The sequence below is a fragment of the Herpailurus yagouaroundi genome, unplaced genomic scaffold (genome assembly GCF_014898765.1).
Source record: "Herpailurus yagouaroundi ecotype Mexico unplaced genomic scaffold, PumYag 162, whole genome shotgun sequence".
NCBI classification, from domain to species: domain Eukaryota; kingdom Metazoa; phylum Chordata; class Mammalia; order Carnivora; family Felidae; genus Herpailurus; species Herpailurus yagouaroundi.
This window is the reverse complement of record NW_024412403.1, coordinates 72,702,585-72,728,062: the sequence shown is the minus strand read 5'-3', so window position 1 is coordinate 72,728,062 and position 25,478 is coordinate 72,702,585. Positions and strand designations below refer to the sequence as shown.

At 40.6% G+C, this 25,478-nt stretch overlaps 2 protein-coding genes across 3 annotated transcripts in view; both read left to right on the top strand.

Annotated features, from left to right (window-relative positions):
- The window catches only part of UBXN7 (UBX domain protein 7), a 59,394-nt gene extending 51,112 nt beyond the window's left edge, over positions 1–8,282 (top strand). For both annotated transcript variants that reach the window (XM_040484854.1, XM_040484855.1), the window contains one exon: positions 1,295–8,282. In XM_040484854.1, coding sequence (XP_040340788.1) covers positions 1,295–1,456 — 162 coding nt within the window. In that variant the 3' untranslated portion in view covers positions 1,457–8,282. The remainder of the gene's footprint in view (positions 1–1,294) is intronic.
- Positions 8,283–15,676: 7,394 nt separating this feature from the next.
- TM4SF19 (transmembrane 4 L six family member 19) overlaps positions 15,677–25,478 on the top strand; it is an 11,259-nt gene continuing 1,457 nt past the window's right edge. Inside the window, 4 exon segments of the mRNA XM_040484853.1 lie at positions 15,677–15,801; positions 23,339–23,540; positions 24,080–24,157; positions 24,691–24,752. Of these exon segments, the coding sequence (XP_040340787.1) occupies positions 23,340–23,540; positions 24,080–24,157; positions 24,691–24,752 (341 nt within the window). The 5' untranslated portion in view covers positions 15,677–15,801; position 23,339.

Genomic DNA, 25,478 nt, shown 5'->3' with positions numbered 1-25,478 from the left:
AATTGGCATAATTGGCTTTATGAGTCTTTGAAATAGATGGTATTTAGTTTGGCCCCTAACTGAAAACTTACTGTGGTGAATCTTAATTCTAAGTATTTTATTACCTTCTTGAATTATCTTAGGCAAGTTACATAGGGTCTGTCCAGTCAAGGATTTTCTGTTCGTGGCTGCATGGGATAGAAACCCAGCTGAAGTTATTACCTAGCAAAGGGGAGTGGGGTGGTTATTTTGAACATAATAGTGGGGCTCTTGGGTTTCCTAGTAGCTGAAACTGCAAAGGGGTTGGTTAAGAACCAAGATTGTTTTCCTATGTCTCTCTCATGGGGCTTGTTTTGTTTCCCTCTTGTGATTTTCTGCTTCACACCATTCTTCTCTCTATACTGGTGGTTTTTATTTACCTCTCAGCTTGTACATGGTTCATCATAGTGATGCTTGAGGGCCTTTTCCTCTGAAGTCCACAGCTAATGGGCCTTTCCTCTGTGTTTTCTAACCCCTGGAAAAGAGAATGGGTCTGACTGGCTTAGCCTAGTGTATGAGTGAATCCCCCTTAGATCAAGTGTCCATACCTAGCTGCTTGCTGTGGCAGGAGATAGTTAATCTGATTCTTCAAGACTGTGAGTACAAGTAGGCTGTGGCCACTGGTGCTGATACCCAGAGCTATCTCCCTGGTCTAGCATTTGGAAGGGAATGGGAGATGAGACAATGAACAGAGGAAGTATAGATCACTGTTTTGAGAGGTTTGGTTTTGAAGCTAGTGGGAGAATGGGCAATAACCAGAGGGAAAAAAATGATTGAAGGAAAGACTGAACATGCGTAAGTCTGATGGGAAGCATCTGTAGAGAGGGAGATGTTGAAGATACTTACAAAGGAATATTCTGTAGTGGCACAGTTTCTCAGAAGGCAAGAAGGGATTCAGTGCACTGGAGACAAGATTGTAGGTAGACTGAAGGACATATCTTCTCTGATGAAAAGAAAAGAAATTGATAAAATCTTTAAAAAGAGGACAGTAATTTTATAAATAGAAATTGGGTTTATTGGAGAAACAAACATAATCCTGTATATTTCAGTATCACTTAATGGTCCTAAATTATTGGATACAGGTTTATTATCTCCCCATCGAAAGAGTTATATTGGCCCTTCCACAAGGGTAAGCTTTGGCTATGTGAAAGAATAATTTAAACTTCAGATATCTCATCTGACATGATAAAAATGAACATAGGATATTTAATACCTTAATATATTCTTTCTTTTTATTTCCATCTAACAGCTTTGTCTTTTCTCTTGTTTTTCATAGGCTTTGGTGAAGCATGTCCAGTCTAAAGGATATCCAAATGAACGTTTTGAACTTCTCACCAACTTCCCTCGAAGGAAACTCTCTCATCTGGACTATGACATTACATTACAAGAGGCAGGCCTTTGTCCTCAAGAGACTGTCTTTGTACAGGAAAGAAATTAACATCATGGCCTGACCTCTCTCAGCTTACCCCTTTTATCCCTTTTCCTGTGAGATACCATGTCACTAAGTATGCATTTTGGCTCATAGGACCATAGAGCCAAAGTCGGGCAAGCAAGTCACCTGCCTTCTGTTTTATTTCTTGCTCTCTCCTATATTCAGTCTCTTCCCCCGACCCCCTTTTTCACTCCTCTTCTGTTTTCTTCGGTTTCCTACTATTCTTTCTTTCTTACCTAATCTGGTGACCAAATGGAAGTGAAAGAATTAGACCTCCTAGTACTGGCTGCAGGAAATGTATGTTCCAATAAGTGGTCTCTTGCACAGCACTTTTTTGGGATCAAGTGATAATGTTACTCCTCAGGCTCCTTTGGTAAAAGAATGGCTAGATTCAGAATAAGAACAACCTCCTTTTTTTTGTAAGCCCCATTTTTGGTAGAGAAGAGAAATTCTATAACACTTTGTTCATGTAAGAAATATCACGTAACAAAATATTCAGGCTTTTGTTTACATGGAAAAAGCATCCCTTATAAATCATTGTTCATTATATTTAAAAATTATTTTCAAAGGATTCCCATGTTCCCACCTAAAATTATTTTCCATGATATGTGTTATTGGCAGATTGAGTGTTAAATATAGGGTGAGTAGCATGGAGTGGCTTTCAATATCCTAGCCTGAAACAGCTTTCTTCATTATTACTTTATAAATTGTATTGATCCTGCTGGTCCTGGAACAGACGTTTAGTGAGGCGATTTTGGTGACTCGGATAGGAAGGTGCTTGCTGTTTTTGCCAGTACAGCATATTAGTTCCTTTGGCCCTTCCATTGTTTGGGTCCACAAGTGATCTGTAGGAGAGCAACTGTTCAATTAATCATGCAGTACAGTGGCTTGTGGTTGTAACCACTATGGTAATTGATTGTCCTATGTGCTTTAAGGCATACTTATGTATGTCCCGGGGGGGTGGGGGGGAAGAAAAAGATGCAGCTGAGAGTTGCTAACCATGTTCCTACGGTTAGAAAGAATGATTCATTTTTTTACCCCTGGTTGGAACAATTCCTAAAAGGTTCTGGTGACTGAATGAGCTTAATTCCTCTACCGTTTTCTTGCAAAAGGTATCAAAACTGAAAGCCTCTCTAAGGCAAAGACCTTTAAATTCAGGTTATAAGACAACATTTAGTAAGGGAGGTGGAGAAGGTTACCGGTAATCTTCAGATGTGGAGTTCTTCTGCCGACAAAAGCCACATTCAGACTTAGCTGGTGAAAGCTTTTTTCAGTATTATTTAGAAGAGGCCATCTTGAATCTATGTAATACTGTCTGACTTATCACCTTCACCATATGCTCAATTCTTACTTTGAGCTTTAAATAGAGTCCTCTGAAGGGGTAGTAGTGATTCTGGTGGCAAAATCAGAACTTTAACTTGTTCTATAGAATGGACCTATTTTGTCAGTTGGGATTTGGATTGATTGATTCTTCTACTTGAGGAACATAAATTGCTATTGCTCAGAGACCTTTAGGTTTCCATCTACTTTAAGATCACTCTTTCGGCAACGTGGGGATTAAAAAAAAGATGCTTATTGTGTTCTAGTACACAATTAGAGAATATGGTTTCTAATGGTTGGATTTTGAGGGACCCTTCCTAAAGAATGAGTATGTATCTCCTCAAGGAAATCATGGAAAATTCTGTTTATTCTTCAGTGAGTCCTTTTGAATTAATGTTCTTACATTTTTTTCTAAGTCTGTGTAAGTGCTTATGTATAAGTATATAATTGTATAAATATTTATAAATATATTTATATAATTACAATTTCATTTATACCTTGAGTCAAAGTTCTCTCTTTAGATTGGTGACTGAGTAATACCATTTCGGTGTTTTTCTCATAGGCTCTCGAGGCTAACTAGCAGCTTCTCATTTATTGAGGAAACATGGTTTTCATGTTAATTCCTCAATTGTATCTCTGAACTTGGATAATATACTTGCTATCTGAGGAATAGAGCTATATACTAGCAAAGGTGCAGTAGAAGGTTTAAAAATTATTGGTAGTAGACAAAGTCAGAAATTAAAAATTCAGGGAGGCACAGGGTAAGAACTGAGGGTATGCCCAGCTTTGGTGCTGTGTTGGCACCCATCTCCACTCTCAGCAAAGTCACAGCTAAAGTCCAAATCTGTCAAAAATGTGAAGTCAAGAATTTTCCCTGTGGGGCTCTGTTTCATTCTTTTACCTACTAACTTCTCTATAAAACGTATCTCAAGAATCCGAGACATGCTCATTAATGATAGGATGTAGTTCTTTTTGATGAGGTCAGCCGTGGCATATCCATTTATGAGAAACCAAAGTGACTTTTTCAACTTGGATAACTGTGAGATGACCGAGTAAATATAAAGTGATTTAAGTAAGCATATCAAAGACTTAGGGCATGAGATACTGATCCAACTTAGATACAGTTGGTGTTTTTAGAGTACAAGATGTAGAGGATTTTATTTTATTTTGAGGCAGAAGTGTAATTATCCTGGGCTTGATATAGAAGCCCATGGGGGAGGGATTATGGATTATACATGGGAAGAGTAAGTATAAAAAGGAGTACTGCTTCGCTCATGAACTCAATTCACTAAAGGAGTATGCTTCCTCCAGTTTGTCTTCTTCTTTGCTCTGCAAATTCCTTTGCTCTTTGGAGGAAAGATTTTACTGAATAGATTAAATGAGGCTAGTAAGATTAGTTAAAACTAGTCATTCCTTATAGGTATTGGAAACAGCTCAAAAGAAAAGATGGGGAGGAAAAGGACAAGATCGACTTTGAGAGGGACAAGAAACAAAGATGGGGAGATGGAATGGAAATTAGTGGGGAAAAAAGTGACAGGAAACATCTTTTGAATTTGATTTAGAAAGGAACCAGAGAAGAGAAAGAACAGCCAAAGAAAGAACAGAGGGAAGAATGCGGAACTAATTCTGAGTAACTAGCATGTGCTAGGTACTTTATGTGCATTTTCTCCTTTAATCTTCTTAAGAATTCTACAAAATACACACTTTCCCCATTTTGTAGGCAGGAAGAAAGTGAAGTTCATAGAACCCGCTCAGGATGTCACAGCTAGTAATTGGCAGAATCAAAATAGGCATCCAGAGTCCATGCTTTTTTTACTCCCTTGCTGTAGTCGCCCACAACAGGGGAATCAATTTACCCAAAAGGTTCTCTTCCTGTGTTTGGCTCTGTAAATTATCGTTTGGTTTGTTTCCTTTTAAAGCTTGTGGGATTTGCACTATGCCTGTAAATTCTTATTTACACCACTGTTTTGAGGGACTGATTATTCCTTTTTAAAAACGATGCACTGATAAAAATGTGAAAGGAAAATATGTGGCATTATTTGCCAAGAATAGATGGAAAGGCTAAAAAATAATTTTATCTTTTTTAAACCATTTTTTGGAAAAGATACAGTTTTCTTTGTCCCATCCATACCTAAATTGAGCTATGTGTATATTTTTAAATCTTCTATAAAATTCTACTTCCTTGACTCTAGAAGTCAACAAATATTTGTTGAGTCCTTAATCAAAGTTGGAAATGTCTTGAAGTCTAATACCTGGTTTCTTCCTGTTTTATCCAGTTGGAAAGACACACTACACATGAGATAATTGAAGAAGGTGCAAATGTTTACCTTTCTGGGGCTGAACTGTAATTACAATAAAACTTTAGAAAAGGGAAAGACTTGTGTAGGCTTTCGTTAGGAAAGGCCACAGAAAACTAAAACTGAAAAGTGGCAAACTCTGTAGCTCAGAGTTTTTGACTCACCTGTATTCTTTAGCTCCACCTTTTGTAACTGCTAGACTTAGGGCACAACGTTTATTGGTAGTGTATATCCAGCACCCAAGTAGGAAAGGATTATTGATCCTAGGACTAAAGATTTTAGCTAGCAAGGATCTCACTTGGACACTTAGGAAAATACCAGAGGGAGCCACTAGCAGCTGGAAAGTGAAGGAAAGATTTAACTTCTGTACCCAAGTACGAATGAAATATATAGAGGGGCACTGTATGTAGGCATGAGTGCACTCGGGTAACAGCTCTGCTATACTAATAGAGAATTGGACTGGATCAGTAGTTCTGTTTTTTCACGTTAAAGGACTTATTCAAGTTTGGCAGGGGTGGGGAATTGTGGGGTTTACATATTAATAACATTAAGACCATAGCTGGAGAAAATGTGCATATGAAATTGCAGACCCTTTGCAAAAACTCTAGGAACCCACAGATTGTAGACCACCGAATGAGATTATCTCTGAAGTCCTTTCCACTCTAAACTTTTATGCTTCTGGTTTCTCCTCTTTATTACGTATTATCCCCAGGCTAATTAAAAGTTTACTTGTTAATCAGTTCTTTCGCTTTTTTTCTGTGTCCAGATTTCCCAGTAACTTCATCTCACTTCACTGTGTGACCAAAATCTCCAAAAAGGAGAGTATCATAATTCTAGACCTAGTAATGATCTTTTAAACACAATTCATCAATTTTAAAAACTTCATGCTGTGTTTTGAATCAGTGTTAAGTAGGACTAAAATGTAATTAATGAGAACCAAATATTTCACTGACACCAGAATTAAATTTTATGTTACCTGTGTGCTTAAAGCACTTTACTGGATGAGCAATTGTTAGGAAATTGATTTGACTAAGTTGTAAAATTTACACTTGGTTTTAGCAGAAACTTTTTCAAGATCTAATTAGACCAACTTTTTAAAATATTTCTTATCCCACAAGAGTGCATCTCTGTTATGTTGTTCATATTTTCTCTCTCTCTCTTTCTCTGTCTCTCTCTCTCTCTCTCTGTCAGTCTCTCTCTGTCAGTCTGGCCCTCTTTCACTTAACTACTCAATAGTAAATCATGGGATGCAGGTTGCTGAATAAGTGATGGCTTGTGTAAAATTAAATGAGATAGGAAGAACCAACCCTACTGATGAACATGGCAGTTTCCCAGTAATACAAGCCTTGATGAAAAGGCTACTTGAAGACAGCTGTGTCCTATGAATATTCAACTTCATTGATTTGCCTTGCATAGCATATCAATTATTGTCTTGCCTTGACACTTAGTATTGCATTGTGCACAGTTTAGATTAGTGGCAAGAATGTTTAGTACAGAAAATAACCAACAGAGAATACCAAGGCACTATCTTGATTTCTCTTGTTATGTAGAAATTTGGTATTTCAGTGCTGGTTATTTTGGTCTTTGACTCAACCGTGTGTCAGTTCTGCTAGAGAGACAGTTTAGAATCAAGAATATTTTTTTATAGAGATTATGATGACTTTGATTGTTTTCCCATGAAGTGAACTTGTGACTAAATTATTGGATGTGACTATGAGGCCGTGAATTAGAAAGTCTTTTTATCCTACCTTCTCTTTTACTTTTCCATTCTCTATTCTCAATTTTTTGGATATCCATTTTCTGAAACTTAGTCATGACTTTTAATGAAATTAGCTATGTTTAAGAAGTTCCATTTCTAAGTTTGAATATGTAACATTTTTAATTTTTCATAAATTAATATATAAGGGAAGAATTTGAAGCAAATGGTTTTATAGCTCATTTTCTCTCTGCACCTAAGAATTCTCTTATTCCGTATATAGAACGGCTAGCTCCATGATACCCTTCCTCCCTTCTTTGTCCTACAGAATGTTCTGTACTGCTTAGAATCTCAGTCATTCTCATAAACATGGTAATTTTTGGTTCAAGCCTTTATTTGCCATATGATCTCAAAGCAGAGGTGGGCAATCCAATATGAACTACTTAAGTAAAACAATTTAGCATTTCTGAAAAGTATTTTCAAGAGATGACCAGATTTACTTGGATTAGAGATACAAATACCAGTGGTAGTGTTTTGCCTAAACAATCCCACATTAATGTCTTAATACGAGAAGTTGCCTTCTTATACTTAATTCTGTGGCAACAAATAGCAAGTTTTTGTTGTCTGGTATTTCCTATATACAGACCAAAATGCCCTGAGATTTTCTTTTACAGGGTCACTTGAGTCTTCAAATAGGAAGAATAGTCAAACTACGCTGGACTGAACGTGAAAAATTTTATCTGCATCAAAAAAAGTTATTAATCTAACTGGGCTACCACGAATCATTCATTTATTAGATGTAAATAAATAAAATGGGAGACATTTCAAATCATTGGATAAATTCTGACCTGGAATTGAATTCTCCCCTTCTTAAAATCTTTTATTTGCTTTTTTCATAGACTCAGTATGAGCATCTTAACTAATAAGGGATAGATTCTTGATCTGGAACTGTTCCCTGCCATTCTGCTTTTTTTTTCCTTTTGTCAAGCTTGCTAGCTTTAGAAGAGTACATGTTACCAGGTTCTATTTCAAGTTAATGACTTTGGAATGCTGATGCTCAACTGGGTATCTGAGTGTTTTCAACAAAATGGTTTTATAGTTTGCTTTTCTTGGAGCTTCTGTGTTCTTAATAATGGAAAATATCAATAAATTATGTGATTCAAAATATAAATAGGTTTTTTACCCTAATCATATGTTCTTAATAACTTTTTGATGATTTATTGCCCTGTAAATTAAACCTCACATGAAGTTACCATTGCCACCAGAAAATCCCCTTTTACCTGCTAATTAGAATGAAAGTAGTATGTGACCTCCACTTTTTAGTTAAGGAGTGTAGCAAGCTTGTAGTAGGGGCTGTTTATCTTACCCATTTTGGGACTTGGGCCTTGGGCCTTGTTACTTTTTATGTTTATCCCTTCAATTTTGGAAAGCCTGTTTAAAACTCTTGCTGGGAAACAGACGGTAAAGCTATGATATAATCCTCTAGTCTTAGATATAGAGAAATGATTACCAGTTGATGCTAACATGATACTTAGACTTTGAGGGGCTTTCATCCAAGCTTTGGCATGAATCTTTTATATACAGTTTTTTCACTCCTTTAAAAATCTTTTCTAGAATGGTTTTCCTTTTGATTGTTAACAACTTCTAAGCATCTGGTGTCTTCTTTCTTTTCTTTCTTTCTTTCTTTCTTTCTTTCTTTCTTTCTTTCTTTTTTAACCCTTTAAGAAAAGTCCTTTTTCAAGTAGGTATTGATTGTTCCATGAATACTCTCAGGAGTGTTTGTAGGCTCTGTGCATGCTTTGTATGAGTTCAGTTTGAATAATGCGTTTTGAATCATCTGGGATGTCCCAATTCTGGCATGTCTTCACTAATTGTGTTTTTTAAACATTTTTCACATCATTTCCCAAACCTCACTTCCCATCTTATTCAGAGAGGTTAATCAAGGAATGAAATTTGTTTGGGGAATAGGGATGGGGGTGGGTTGGGGACTTGAGTGAGGTCAGCTTGGGGTGTTTGCTTTAAAGTGTTTCTCAAGCAGTTCCTAAGAGTATTTAGAGATTCCCTGGGAATCCTTATTCTGGACAAAGTGGTGGTCTTAGTGAGATTTGCATTTTTAATGCAGGACAGGCTCTAAATTTAATCTGTAGTGTAACTTTGTTATTGAATCCAAGAAGATAATGGACAGAGACAGTGCTCCTATTGTAGCGTTTCTGGCAAGTGCTCCTTAAAAGGCACATAGAGTTCTCTGTGTTCTGGGTTTTTAATCCCATGGTGCTAGGAGATATTTGTTTCTGCAGCTCTTCTCAAAAGTGGGAAGAAGGGTTCGGGACCAGTGAGCAAGGGGGCAACTGGATCATCCACTAAATTGTTTTGTTCACGACACATTAGAGACCCTCCTGTACATCTAGCAAGTGATAATTAAGGTGCTAGGGAAAGCCTTAAATTTGAAGACACATGGAGGCAATAGCAAATCTAAACGTGGAGGAGGAAAAAAACATGCCATTAGATAAAGCAGAGCTGTGACTGCTGGCTAAGACTCCATGGAACTTCCACTTGCTCTAAAACCAGGGAAATCTTAGATAACTGGGTGTGATGTATCTATAGATACACATAGTCTATAGGTAAATAATTTCCAAAATGGGGGTCTTTCAGTTGGTGATCCTCTGGTTTTGGCTGTACCAAATTGTGAATATTGCTGTGTTGTACCCAGTTGCTTTATATTGGTACTGCAACTTGAACGGGGCGGGTGGGGTGGGACATTTGGGGTGGGGGCGGGAGGGGAGTGGGACGATCAGTCTTTTGAAGACATCAGCTCACTGTGCTGAGAGAGGGACCAAACTCAAGGAAACCTCTGATCTATAAATTCAACTGCTGCATTTTTTTATAAATACATGTAAATGTCCTGTTGTAATATTTGATCTTGGAAATAAAATCAAAAACTTTTCAGTATTAGTTTTTTGTTACTGTTTTTGTGAGAGACGACTCTCTCTAGATTTAATTAATATCATTCAGGATTCAAAAGCTTGCCCTCATATTCTCATGTTTAGGATCCTGAAGTATTTATTGACAGAGGTTAGTTCATAGTCTCATTATCAAGGATCATGTTTGCTAGCTTCTCTTTTAATAGTATGTCGAAACTTTATGGTAAGTGCTGTATAAGTGTTAGTGAAATTGTCATGAAATCTTTGGGTGAGCTAGCCTTTTAGGAAAGTAGGATCCTATAACTCGATATTTGGGCAATTCAAGCATGTAATCTTTCAGACCAGGAATAGTGATTAAGGACTCAGTTTAAACAAGTAAAGGAAAAACAGAATTACTAAATTAATGGGAGAAAAGCCAGGAGATATGATTGTATTATATCATAGAAATTGAGGTCACTGCCTAGCTCATGGTAACCCCAGAAACCAGTTTGTGCTATGCCTCTTGCTCTTTTTTTTTTTTTTTTTTCTTTAACATTACTGACAGACAGACATAGAGCGTGAGCAGGGGAGGGGCAGAGAGAGAGGGAGACAGAATCTGAAGTAGGCTCCAGGCTCTGAGCTGGCAGCACAGAGCCTGACGCGGGGCTCGAACTCACCAACTGCAAGATCATGACCTGAGCTGAAGTTAGTCGCTTAACCAGCTGAGCCACGCAGGTGCCCCTGCCTCTTGCTCTTAAGGAACTATTCCTCATCCCCACACTTCAGCAACTTATCCTGATGGGACTTGCCATCTTCTTCCAAGACTAGGTCTCCCTGGCCACATGGGTCAGCCAAGGGTTGGACCTAAATATTAAATTGGACTGAGAGGGGGTCTCTCCCATTCCTCCAGCCACAGGATACTTATTCTTAACTGACCTCACTATGTGCCAAATAATAGAAATATGGGGATGAGCACAACAAGCACAGCCCTGTCCTCAAGGAACATATTTTCAATGAATGCAGACAATACACAAATTTAAAGACAAAGGTTTGATTCAAATACTGTGGAAAAAATAGAAAAGCAGATAGAGAATTCTGCTTTAAATAAGATGTTGGGGAGTTAACATTTAGGCTGGGACCCAAAGGATGCAGCGAAAGTGGCCATGCCAAGAGTAGGAGCGGAACCTCCAAGCAGAACAACTTGAAGAGCTGGGGGACAGGATGTACTTGAGGTATCGAGAGAAGGCAAATGGGTCTGGTGTGTAGTGAGCAAAGGGAGTGGCCTAAAACGCGCAGGAGCCAGGTCATATAAGGCCTTAGTAGGCCCTGGTAAGGAGCCCAGATCATGTTCCAGGTATAATGAGAAGACATTATCATGTGGACAGTGAGTTGGAAAAGAGCAAGAGCAGAGACTGTCGCAGTGATCAAACTGCAAAACAGAGGTCGCCTGGACCAAAGAGTGAGAGTGGAACTGGGAAGTAGTGTATAGATTAGAGATGCATGATGAAAGTAGAAATGGAAAGACTTCCTGTCGGATTAGATGTGGAGGAACGAAGAAAAGCGAAATCAATCATGAGTTTCCGGCAGGGAGTAGGTAGCGGTGTCGTTACTGAGGCAGGAAGATGTGATCAGGCAGGTTTGGTCGGGGGAGAGATCATTTTGGACGTGTTCACTGTGATACTTCCAAGGGTAGGTGTAGTACAGGAAGTTGGACATGTGAGCGCGAAGCTTGGAGGAGAGGTGGACTGGAATTAGAGATCTGAAAAACTATCAGCATTACAGAGTTTATTAGTCCCATGAGAAAGAGTGAAGTCACCTAGGGACAAAGTTGAAGCAGAGGGTCCAGAATCCAGGTCTGGAGATCACCCAACAGAAAGAGGCCCAGTCGAGGGGATGCAGCCAGTGAGAGAAGAGAAACACCAGAGTGAGGTGTCAAAGGAGTGAAGAGCAAGAATTTCAAAAAGGCTCTAGAGGCCAACTAGGTCTAATTCTGTCTCAGGCTCAAGTAAAAAGGACAGGGAAGTGTTTATTAGATGCAAAAAGTCATTGAGGAGACCAAGAACAATCTCAGTGTGGTGTTGGAAACAGAAGCCTAATCGGAGTGGGTTGACGTTTGTAGTATTTGTATACTAATGAAATAAAAAGAAAAACAATACTTCCTCTTCAGTGGACTGGTATGAATGGCAATTCTTTCAACATCTATCTTCCTTTTTTTCTCTCTCCAATTAAGGGAATGTGCTTTCCTGTTTAGTCAGCTGTCAGTTGAGATCGGAGCCCACCCACAAGGAAGCTGACAGTCTGTCACTTTTATTTGGGGAAGACTGGCCTGATGGTCATCATCTTTTCCCCTTCCCTCTGCCAGTGAATTCCATGCTCTCAGCTTCCTCTATTCCTTGCTCAGACCCCACCTCCAGACCCCCCAGTATCCCTCAGAATGGAACATCTGTCTCTCCTGTTCTCCTAAGCCTTTCAGTCTTGGTTTATGGCATTAGGCAAATTATTTTCCCACCCAAGCCCCGTTCTTAATGTGTGCCTTTCCTAGACTCCCATCTGCTTCTCCCTAGAAATGTCACCACCAAAGTGGTAACTAGTAGGTGTGTCTCCAATGGAGCCAAATTCTAAGGTTATTAACACATCGGTAAAAAGGTAATGCTGTAGTTCTTTTGTGGCAGTGTCCAGGCCTCCGTTACCATAGAGGCTTCCTACAGGGACGTGAAGAATTGAACTAAAGCTAGCCTTACTAAGTAAAACTGTTGCAAGTATGCCGTTTCTAAAAGAAGTATCTTATTGGTAAGACTAATCATTGAAGTGTGACACATTTACCCTAAGGAACAAAAACCTACAGCTGCTATCATAAGCCCCAAAGAAGTCTGGTACTTTCTTTCAGGGGTTAAAGCCAAATTGCATCACTTCCCTTTGCTCCACAAGCACCATTTTAATGATACCCATATGAGAGTGTCAGCTGTTAGATAAGCCATTGAGTTGGGAACAGAGACCCCTTCTAAAAATCTGAGCGAGATCTGGCAGTTAGCCATCAGATCACTCTAATGGCCCACGTAACAGGTTTCTAACAGATAATGCATATAAAATCCTTTTGCTAAGCTGAGAGCCAAGAACAGCGGGAGGGGACTAACTCATTCTAGGCATCTCACATTTTATTTAATGTTCAAAATAAACTTACAAGGTAGGCATCGTTTCATAAATGAAAAACTGAGGCCCAGATTATTACTGGGGCTCTGTAAACCACTCAAGTTCACATAGCTAATAGGTATTTGTGACAGGAACTGAGATCCAGGTCCCTCAGGTGCCAAAGCACCACAGTACCGCCTCTAAGAAGAAATACTTTAAGATGGTCGGCATCTGGGTTGGGGGCAAAAAAAAAAAAAAAAAAAAAAAAAAAAAGCTCAAGCATGAATGTGTGGAATTGTGTAGAGCGTACAGTCAGATAACAGGATCATTTCCCCAATCTCATTCACTGTTAACTCTGAGCAGGTCAAATTCCTCTGCTCTAGAATCTCTTCATCTGCATAATAAAGCTAACCTAACATGTATTTTATTTGCTGTAAGTCTGTTGTAAAGATCTAATGAGATAGTTTGTACATGTGTTGTATAAGGTGAATAAATGTTTCTTCTTACTATAAAGCTTTGTGAATACTCAGCCTAGTATCTTTTATCAAAATTCAGTTCTCTGGAAAGACACAAGAATTCATTTAGGTTCTAAATGGTTCCCTTTTGCAGTGAAAATGAAAACTGGTTCTATTTAATGAACTTTCCAATAGTTATTTACCAGCTTGTCTTCAGGCACATGTACATCTGCATACATAGAAAGCAGCTCGTATGTAGTTTTAAAAAAATGTAATAGTCTGTTATAATTATCCCTTCTCATATACATGCATCAACGGTTTTCTCAGGATTATTTGTTTTCATCATTAGAAGTAAAATCTGTGCACAGAGACTATGTGTGTTACTTGGTCTGGTGGATGAATTAATTCATTAACCAAGTGATTCCTGAACTCCTACCAAGTTCTAAAGACTAAAATAAGGGCACAGAGACTATGTGTGTTACTTGGTCTGGTGGATGAATTAATTCATTAACCAAGTGATTCCTGAACTCCTACCAAGTTCTAGGCTCTATGGTAGGTTCTGGGTATACAGAACAGAGTAAGATACAGCCTCTGCCCTCAGGGATCTCACGGTTGTGGGAGAAGAGGCATAAAAACAGCACAGGTAAATCAAATGCCGTTGGAAGTGGGCAACAAAAAGCAGTGACCGTAAAGGAAAAGATTGATAAATGGGACTTAATTAAAATCAAGAACTTCTCTTCATCAAAAGGTGTCATCATTAGCAGAAAAGCAAACCACAGACGAGAGGAAACATTCATAATGCATACATCTGACAAAGGTGTCATGTCTGGAGTTATAAAGAACTCCCACAAATCAGTAAGAAGGAACCAATAAAAACTGAGCAAATGACTTGAGCAGCCACTTCTCAAAAAAGGAATTCCAAATGGCCGGGTAAGTACAAAAAGTGCTTACTCATCAAGAAAATTCAAATTAAAACCACAATGAGAAACTACTAAACCACTGGAATGCCTAAAATTAAAAATGTTGGAAGTAACTGGAACTCACACACTGTTGCTGGGAGCTGCAAACTGGCAGGACCACTTTGGGCTACTAACAATATCATTTACTAGAATTAAATATCCACCTACCCTATGACCCAGCAATCCCCCTCCTGGGTATATTCCCTAGAAAAATTAGTGCATAGGTTTTCCAAAAGACATGTATAAGAATATTTATAGTGGCATTATCTATAATAGGTAAAAATTGGAAATAATTTAAATGTCCATCAACAAGTAGAATAAATTGTAATATAATTCCATATAATGGAATAATAAAAAAGAATGAATTATATGAAAGATGAATCTTACATATACAATATTGTGTGAAGAAAACCAGACACAAAAAAGTGCACACTATATGATTCCGTTTATATGAAATTCAAAAATAGCCAAAAGCTAATTGGTGATAAAAGCCAAAATAAATACACTGGGGATAGGGATAATGATGAGAGGGGACATACTAGAATCTTCTGGAGATTTTGGCGATGTCCCGTATCTTGATTTGTAATGACCCAGTTACCCTGGGTACACATATACAAATTCATTAAGTTTTATAATTAAGATTTGTGGGAGTGCCTGGCCGGCTCAGTTGGTGGAACATGTGACTCTTGATCTTGGGGGTGTAAGTCTGAGCCCCCAGATTGGGTGTAGAGATTATTTTAAAAAGATCTTTTAAAAAATAAAAGTGTGGCATATTTTATTGTGTGTATAGAACACCTCAGTTTAAAAAATAATAAAGTACAGTGAGAACATAGAGAAAGAAGTGCCTAACTCTGAGTGAAGAAATCGGGGAAGACTTCCCTGGGGATGATTGAACTGAATCTTGAATAGGAGAGTGTCAGAAGGGGGTGAGAGATCTCCCATGCAGAGAGCACCACAAAATGCTCAGCACTCTCGTGTGACTGCTACAAGATGATGGTGGCCTGGGGCTTGAACAAGAAAGTTAGGAGGCTAGTAAAGGAACCATGCAACATATCCAGTCAGCAAAGTAAGGAGGGTGATAAGGAAAACATGGTGGCTGCTCTGTCCAGTGCTGGTTTTCCAAAGAGCCCCAATTCTGCAATGAGTGAAAGATAAGGGCTGCTAGTATGTGAAAAAGTATTGCTGCTTGAGCAAGACGGGAGGATAAGGTATTTCTCACGGGTTCTTGTCTGACTCATTGAGACACTTTAGCTCACGAGGCCATGGCTCCTGGTTCCTTCCTTAAGGTCACATGAGAATGAGCAGAGGGTGGGTCATCAGGAGAGGGCTCACCAAGAAGAGAAAACTCCTTCAATGGAGGCCTGTGGGCAGTGGTGTGGGGGCGCATGCACACTCACAGGCTCGCTTGCCTGGGTGACCTCTCCATATATACAGAGCCACCCTGCCCTCTTGGAGGGTCCTGAAACGGGAGCCTCTGGCCTGCCCTGCAGGAGTCACAGTCCCAGCCGGGGCTGTGGGAGCACAGGCCTACGTTGAAGACAGAGCCCTTCTCCAGCTTCTTTGTCTCCCATCCTGATTCTTGCCACTGGATGCAGGTAAGCACAGATGAAAGGGCTCAGTGAGGAGATAGCCAGGGAACAGTATGGCTTAACAGTTAAGGGCACAAACTTCCAACTCGAATGAGACCTGGCTCTGCCACAGAGCAGCTGTGTGGCTTCAGGCAATTCACATCACTTCTCTTTGCCTCGGTTTGTCAACTTTGGGCTTCTCCACATGCTTAGAATACTTTTCCTCGCCAACTTTGCCTGCCTAATGCCTCGTTGTCTGTGAAGTCTTAGCTTGGTCAGCACTTCCTCCAGAAGGTGTTACCTCACTTCTGCAGGACAAGATTAGGCGGTCCCTGGTGTGCTTCCATTACACCTTTGGTTGGACGCCTCTGCTCAGCACCTGTTTATTGCCCTGTCATTGTTCCCATTCGGCTTTAAGCTCCTCAAGAGAAGAGACCGTCTCTGATTCGCCGTGGTATCTCCAGCTCCTAGCATCGTGACTGCCAGAAAGCAGTCACTTACACTTAATAAATATTGACTGCTGAAGGAATGAAAGAAAAGGCTGTCGGGGTGATGAGTGAGGTAGATAGACACACAGAGAATATGCAGTCTTTTCCTTCATATGACTTAGCGGATCACTTCTATTGTTGCCTAGACATCTGGCCAGTGATTTGTTTACCCGGCCAGGATCACAGGTTAAAACAGGGCCTGCCTGGGGCGCCCGGGTGGCTCAGTCGGTTAAGCGGCCGACTTCGGCTCAGGTCATGATCTCGCGGTCCGTGAGTTCGAGCCCCGCGTCGGGCTCTGTGCTGACAGCTCAGAGCCTGGAGCCTGTTTCAGATTCTGTGTCTCCCTCTCTCTGACCCTCCCCCGTTTATGCTCTGTCTCTCTCTGTCTCAAAAATAAATAAACGTTAAAAAAATAAATAAATAAATAAATAAATAAATAAATAAATAAAAAAAAATAAAACAGGGCCTGCCCGAAAGCCTGGTTTTAAGGTTTCACCTTATGAACCTGCTTCTCTCTTCAGAGATCAAATTGGCCAAACTCTTTGCTAATTTCTGGCTCAGAGTTGTGGAAATGTTTCTCAGAATGTTGTGATTTCTTGGGGAACAGAGTCCGGGAGAAGGAGTGAAATTGAAACTAATCTGAATTAGTTGAGGCAGCCCAGCAAATGCTTTTTTAGAAGATTAGTGGACGGCCAGGATTCTCTGAATTCCACTCATCCCAAAGGCCGTGCTCAACTTCTTATTTTTCCCTCTGCGTGTTTATATTATTTTAGTTTCCTTTATAAACCTCTTTCCTGATAGAAATATTTCCACAGAAGGGATCGTCCGGGCGGGAGGGGGGTGGTTATCTAAGTCTAGACAGGCCTTAGTCACAGGTGGATTCAAAGGTGGCCCAACCAATTCCTGAACAAAAGCTCCTCCCAGCCCGTGGTCTACAGCGCATGCTTGAAAGTCCAACCACACACTGGTCCTTACTTGGGCCCTTGACAAGATGTCAGTTCTCTGGGAGGGGGTGCGGGTTAAAGTTACTTGCTAACGCCCCTGAGGGGTTAATTCGAGCCAACACGGACACACTGAGAGCCCTGCACTCAATGACTGAACAGTCTGGGAGGGAGGCTGCGCAGACACGCACTTACATCCTGAAGGTTGGTGGGCAGACTGTGGGGAGAACTGTTTTCCTACAGGTGCCCTGTCTCCTGACAGCAGGGCCAGCTCATCACCCTAAAGGCCTGAGGCTGCAGCAGCAAGTACTTCAGGAAAAGAGGCCTCCTGCAGTGGGCCCGCTGGGAGAGGGCAGGGGGAAGAAACCACAGCATCCCTCCTGATCCCTGGTCCCCACTTCCCTCCAGCTTCCTCCCATCCCTGGGTTAAGGGTCACTGTTCCCCCATACCCTACCTCCAACTCCCTCTCCCTGGAGGCCTGAACTTACTTTCATCCAGGGGCAAGTTCTTTTATTCACTGTGAGAAAAATGGCTTAAGGAGCAAATACCCTGGGGCAAGGGCACACAATGAGACAACTCTCCACCCTAAACACTAGCCCCTGCAGCTGGAAGTTCTCCCTTGGGAAGAGTTGCAAGAGGCAAGCTTGGGCTCTGAGATTAGGGGAAGCAAAGGTCCCTAGGGGGTGCAGGGGTTGGGGAATGATGGGAAGGGCACAGGAACATAACCCCCAATGCAAAGGCCTGCTCAGCGCTGTGTCTGGCACCAAACTCTTTACCATGAGCTGCAGCCGGACAAATACAAAATGCTGGGCCAATCAAGTTTTTGTTTTTAAGAACTGACTTTGTAAGTTGTAAAACTGTTTTTTTCTTTTAATGTTTATTTTTTTTCCAACGTTTTATTTATTTTTGGGACAGAGAGAGACAGAGCATGAACGGGGGAGGGGCAGAGAGAGAGGGAGACACAGAATCGGAAACAGGCTCCAGGCTCTGAGCCATCAGCCCAGAGCCCGACGCGGGGCTCGAACTCATGGACCGCGAGATCGTGACCTGGCTGAAGTCGGACGCTTAACCGACTGCGCTACCCAGGCGCCCCATCTTTTAATGTTTATTTTTGAGAGAGAGACAGAGTACAAGTGGGAGAGGGGCGGAGAGAGGGAGACACAGAATCCAAGGCAGACTCCAGGCTGTCAGTGCAGAGCCGGGCTTGAACCCATGAACCGTGAGATCATGACCTGAGCCAAAGTCCAAATGCTTAACCGACTGAGTGATCCAGGCACTTCACAAAGCTGTTTGTGAAAAGGTATGATAGGGGTGCCTGGGTTGGTCAGTTGGTTAAGTGCCTGACTCTTGGTTTTGGCTCAGGTCCCATGGTTTGTGGATCCCATGGTTTGTGAATTCAAGCCCTACACTGGGCTCTGTGCTGACAGTGCAGAGCCTGCTTGGGATTCTCTCTCCCCTCTCTCTCTGCCCCTACGCTGCGTGCGTGCTCTCTCTCTTTCAAAATAAACTTAAAAAAAAAAATTTTTTTTTAAAGGTATGACAAAAAATGTAGGATAGTCTTTCCTAGGAAGGAATCTAGAAAAAGGGTAGGATCGATAGGCACACATAGGGCTTCAATAATATTAGTGGTAGTGACCTGTTTTGTAAGCTGGTTGTATTTATACGGATGTTGCTTAGCTTTTCCATAGAACTTATAAGTATATACATTGTGTTTAATGTTTTAAACCCTGAGATATTTTATTATGTATGTATATGTATGTGTATGTGTGTAAAAGAGAGAAGCGGGTCCCTGATTCACACATATTTTCTGATTATGTGCAAAGTAATGTGTTAGGAGGGGAGTGTCAAGAGCCTCACGGTGACATGGACTCAGCTAAATTGCAAAGCAGCACAGGCAACTTCTTCGGAATGTCAAAGCACTGATATTTTTCAGATCCGCATTGACAGGAGTCTACCAAATCTCACTAGCCTTATTCTAATTCACATTTAGAAAAACAACAAGAAGCGCATGTATCAGTGAAAATGTAAAAAGGAGAAACGGCTATAAGTAAAGGTGCCTAGGTGGCATTTTTCACCTTATCTAGTTGAGACATGTAATTTTTCAAGTTCATTGTTACATAATTAAAAAAACAATAGCCTCGTATTTTATTGCCTGGTAGAGGTACTCAGTTGAATGGATATACCACAATTTATTTATTCACCTATTGATGAACATTTGAGTTATTTCTCATTTTCAGTTAATTTTTTTATTATGGTAACATGTATATATCATAACATTTATTACTTTAAACACTTTAAAGTGCACAATGCAGTGGCATCTATTGCATTCAAAATATTGGGTAACCATTACCTCTATCTATTTCAAGAATTCTTTCATCACCCCAAACAGAAACTCTGTAACCATTAAACAATAACTCCGCATTCCTCCACCCTCAGTTTCTGGTAGCCGCTAATCTACTTCTGTCTCTCTGAATTTGCCTACTCTGGATATTTCATGTAAGTGAAATAATACAATATTTATCCTTCAGTGTCTGGCTTATTTCATTTAGCATAATGTTTTCAAGTTTCGTCCATGTTGTAGCATGCTTCAGAACTTCTTTCCTTTTCATGGCTGTATAATATTCCATTATATGCACATGCCACATTTTGTTTATCCATTCATCTGTTGGTAGACACTTAAGTTGTTCCCATTTTTCTAACTTGTCGTTATTATGAATAAAGCTGCTATGGACATTCAAGTCCTAATCTTTGTGTGGACATGTACTTTCATTTCTCTTGGATAAACATGTAGAAGTGGAATTACTTGATCATTTGGTAAGTTAAATGTTTAACTTTATAAGAAACTGCCAAGCTAATTTACAAAGTGGTCTGGTGGGGTGGGGGGGGTGGGGGGAGAGGCGCTGGGTGGCTGAGTCAGTTAAGTGACTGACTCTTGATTTTGGCTCAGGTCATGATCTCTTGGTTCTGAGTTTGAGCCCTGCATCGGGCTCTATGCTGACAGTGCGGAACCTGTTTGGTATTCTGTCTCCCTCTATCTCTGCCCCTCCCCCACTTGTGTGTTTTCTCTCTCTCTCTTTCTGTCTCTCTCTCTCATATAAATAAGTAGGCTTAAAAACAAACAAAATAAAATACAAAGTGGTTTGTACCATTTGCATTCTCACCAGCTACATATGAATGTTCTGGTTGCTCCACATCCCCCCCAATACTTGGTGTAGTCCAACCTTTTAACGGAAACAATTCTGCTGGGTCTGCAGTAGGATCTTATTTTAGTTTTAATTTGTGTTTCCTTATGTTAATGATGTTCAGCATCTTTTCTTGTTCTTAGCTGTCATCCATACATCTTCTTCTGTGAGATGGAATGAAATATCTGTTTAAATCCTTTTGCCATTTTCTAAATCAACCTGTCTCATTATTATAGAGATGTAAGAGTTCTTCATATAATCTAGTTACAGTGTGTTATCAGATGTGTATGCACTCGTATTCACATACACACTTACAAAATTTATGTTGTGAATATTTTCTGCCAGTCCGTGGTTTGCTTCTTTATTTTCTTCATGGTGTCTTTTGTAGAACAAATTAATTTTGAAGTAGTTTAACTTCTCATTTTTATGGGTTGTACTTTTTGTGTTTTATCTAATAAGTCTTTTTCTAACTCAAGTCCCAATGTTTTCTCCTTTGTTTTCTTCTAAAATTTTAGTAAGTTTAAGCCTATGGTTCATTTCTAACTATTAAATATGGTTTACAGTAATAGTCATGGTATATATATATATATATCATATATATATGATATAATATATATATTGTTTGCACATAGATTGTCACGGCACTGTTCGAGACTATCGTTTTCCCACTGAAATAATATCTTTTTCAAAAATCATTTGCTCATATCTGTGTATGTCTATTTCTGAATTCTCTAGTCTGTTCTAGTGGTCTGTATGTCTTTATGCACCAGCACTTTACTTTCTGTACCTTTACTGTAACTTTATAATGTCTTGAAATCACATGGTGTAAGTCCTCCAACTTTGTTCTTTTTCAAAATTATTTTGGCTAATCTAGGACCTTGGCATTTCCATCTAAATTGAGATTCAGTTCGTTAATTTCTGCAACAAAATGTTGCTAGAATTTTGGCTGAGATTGCATTGAATCTACACATCAATTTTTTTTTAATTTTTTAATGTTTATTTAAAAAATCCATTATTTTTGAAAGACAGAGAGAGAGAGAAAGAGAGAGAGCAGGGGAGGAGCAGAGAGAGAGGGAGACACAGAATCCAAGGCAGGCTCCGGGCTCTGAGCTGTCAGCACAGAGCCCCAAGAACTGCGAGATTATGAGCTGAAGTCGAATGCTTAACAGATTGAGCCACCCAAATGCCTCTACTAAACATCAATTTAGAGATAATTGACAGTTAATGAGAGTAAGTCTTTTGACCCATGGATGTTGTATATCTCTCCATTTATTTAGGTCTTTAATTTTTCTCGGGAATCTTTTGTTCTTTTTAGTGCACAGGTCTTCCACATATTTTGTTGAATTTATCCATAAGTATTTTCTATTTTATGCCATTATTTATTTTTAATCTTTTAAAGTTATTTATTTATTTTTGAGAGAGAGACAGGAGACAGAGAGAGTGAGGGAGGGAAGGGCAGAGAGAGAGAGGGAGAGAGAGAATCCCAAGCAGGCTCTGCACTATCAGCATGGAGCCTGATGTGGAGCTTGAACTCACAAACCGTGAGATCATGACTTGAGCCAAAATCACGGGTTGGATGCTTAACTGACTGAGCCCCCAGATGCCCCTATTTTATGCTATTTAAATGATATTGTTTAATTTTTTCAATTTGTCATTGCTTGTGTATAGAAATACAACAAAATCTTTGTATATTAATTTTTTCAGTTAAAAAAATTTTTTTAATGTTTATTTTTGAGACAGCCCGTGCAAGTGGGAGAGGGGCAGAAGAGAGTGGGACAGAGGTTCCATAGCAGGCTCTTTGCTGACAGCAGAGAGCCTGATTGGGGCTTGAACTCACAAACCATGAGATCATGACCTGAGCCAAAGTCAGATGCTTAACAGACTGAGCCACCCAGGCACCCCTGTGTATTAAGTTCTTATCCTGTGACTTGCTAAACTCACTTACTAGTTCTAGTAACTTTTTGATAGATTCTTTTGGATTTTCTTTTTTTTTTTTTTAATTTTTTAAAATATTTATTTATTTTTGAGAGAGACAGAGACAGAGCTTGAACGGGGGAGGGGCAGAGAGAGAGAGAGAGAGAGAGGAGACACAGAAGCCGAAGCAGACTCCAGGCTCTGAGCTGTCAGCACAGAGCCTGATGTGGAGATGCAGGGCTCAAACCCACAGACGATGAGATCATGACCCGAGCCGAAGTCGGGCACCCAACTGACTGAGCCACCCAGGCTCCCCGATTCTTTTGGATTTTCTATATAGATAATCATGTTACCTTACTTCTTTCTTTCCTATCCGTATGGCTTTTGCTTTTTATTTTCTTATTGCACTGGATAGCACTTCCTGCACAATAATGAATGGAAGTGGTAAGAGTAGACATCTTTAAAATGGCATTTTTTGGGGCGCCTGGGTGGCGCAGTCAGTTAAGCGTCCGACTTCAGCCAGGTCACGGTCTCGCGGTCCGTGAGTTCGAGCCCCGCGTCGGGCTCTGGGCTGATGGCTCAGAGCCTGGAGCCTGTTTCCGATTCTGTGTCTCCCTCTCTCTCTGCCCCTCCCCCGTTCATGCTCTGTCTCTCTCTGTCCCAAAAATAAAAACGTGGAAAAAAAAAATTTTAAATGGCATTTTTTAAAGAGAGAGGGTGACACCTTTAAACATTTTTTTCTGTATCAAATAGAAATAATCACTAGCTGTAACAGAGGTACAGCAAAACATGAGGGGATGAGGAGTGTGTGCATGTGAGTGGGGGTTGGCAGAAAATGGAGCAATTAAATCCTACCCATTGGGGCATATTTATAAAAGGCAGCGTTTCAAAGCAGGTTCCTTGGCTCTTCTTGATCTGTACCCCGGGAGGTCATAGTATCTGTAGTCTGTCTCCCCCACCCCACCCTTGCTATGAGTGTTCTCCTTCCTGATGCTCCCAGCAGCAGAGCCACCATGACCCTCCATCCATTGGTTCCAGGATGCTGTCTTCTCCTGGTGTGATGGCATGCTCACGGACCTGCTCCCGCATCCTGGGGCTGAGCCTCGGGACCACTGCCCTGTTTGCTGCTGGAGCCAACACAGTGCTCCTCTTTCCTAACTGGGATGTGAGCTACCTGTTGAGAGGCCTCATTGGCAAGCAAGCCATGCTGGGCTCTGGGCTCTGGGGAGGAGGCCTCATGGTAAGTGTTCTGAGTTCCCCAGGTGTGACTTTGCCAGACATGCCTTGGGGTGGAACAGGGAGGTGGTAGGGGAGTCATGTTTTGGTTCCTTGCAAGAATGCTTGATCTTGGGGGTGCCTGGCTGTCTCAACGGGTAGAGCATGTGCCATCTTGATCTCAGGGTGAGTTCGAGACCCATGTTGGGTGATTTACTCAAAAATAAAATCTTAAAGAAAAAAAAAAAAAGAATGCTTGACCTAGCAAGCTGGTCTCAGTTGTATATCAGTCCCGAGGAATAGGAGACTCTAGGAAGACTTGTCAAGTCTTGTGGCTGAACTTTGGCTCGGGACTAGCAGGCCAGGGGTAAACGTTGCCGGCCAGAGAGGCAGATCAGGCTAGTCACCCAACTGGGTCCTGATAGTCAAAGCCAAACCCTCTGGGAAAGATAGGATAATCAAGTCCATGTGAGGTGCCCAGCCAATCTATTTCAACAGCCACAGGTGGCAGCTAGAAATGTCAATTACCCAATCTCTTTTTACCTTTCTTCTCTCCTCTCCCAGGTACTCATTGCAGCTACCCTCATCTCCTTGACGGGCTGGAGATATGGCTGCTTCAGTGAAAGTGGGCCCTGTCAAAGTGTAAGCACCAGATTCTACTCTTCTAACACCTAGAATATCCCTACATTCTGTCACTCTACAGGCAGAGTGGTAAAGAGGCAATGTCAGTCTTGGGGCTTGAAGTCAGGTGCTTACTGTATCCCTTAATAATCCTAAGCTATCGGGCAACTTCCTTAACCTTTCTGAGACTCAGGTGCTCCTCTGTAAAATGGGAGTGAACAGGATCAAGTCAACAGAGTAGGTGTTTAATGAGCCAGAAATGTCTATAAACATGTAGGAACTGTTACCATTATTTTTAGCCTATTGAACAATATGGACACGATTTAAGTGCACTGCAATCATGTGTCTGATAGAAAATTTCCTGGCTATTTTGTGTAACTTTTCTTAGAGTGGGAAAAATTGCCAGAAATCATCTAATGACTAGATTCTAGTCTAACCCCTCCATTTTACAGATAATGAAACTGAGGCCCAGAATAAATCTGCACTTATTAATTACAGTGGCATTTCGGAAAAATCTCAGTACATACATAGAATAAGATATATTGCTTATTCAGTCTCAGACACATGAACTTGTGGCCTCCTTGCAGTAACTCTACAGCCTGCTTTGCTATCTGCGGCCCATGTACTGGGAATGCCTCTGATTCAGAATTATATGCTGAAGAATTAAATATCAACACCCACGCATTTCATTCACAATCTGTTCTCAGTCTCTCCTGGTTTTCCCCTAGGCGAGTGGGTAGCTCTCAGACTTAAGCCTGCATCAGAATCCCTCAAGGGTTTGTTAAAACCAAAACCAGTGGGGCACCTGGGTGCCTCAGTTGGTTAAGCGTCCGACTTCAGCTCAGGTCATGATCTCACGGTTTGTGAGTTCAAGCCCCATGTCGGGCTCCGTGCTCATAGCTCAGAGCCCGGAGCCTGTTTCAGATTCTGTGTCTCCTTCTCTCTTACTCTCCCCCATTCATGCTCTATCTCTCTCTGTCTCAAAAATAAATAAACATTAAAAAAAAAAAAAAAGATTGTTGGGCCTCACCCCCAGATTTTCTGATTCAGAGTGGGGTGAAGAGGGAAATTGTGCATTTCTAACAAGTTTTCAGGTGATGTGATGCTGCTAGGACAGGGATCACATTTTGAGAACCACTGTCCTAGGCTTCCATCAGACTAGTTCATCTCGAATCTTTAACTTAGAGTCAAAACTGACCATGCGCCTTTCCCTGGCCCCTCCCAAGCTCCAAACTGGCTTGACATAAAATGACTCTGTGATTCTGTATAAAAGCTATATGTATATACATATGTATGTATATATGTGTATATATACATGTATGTATGTATATACATATATATA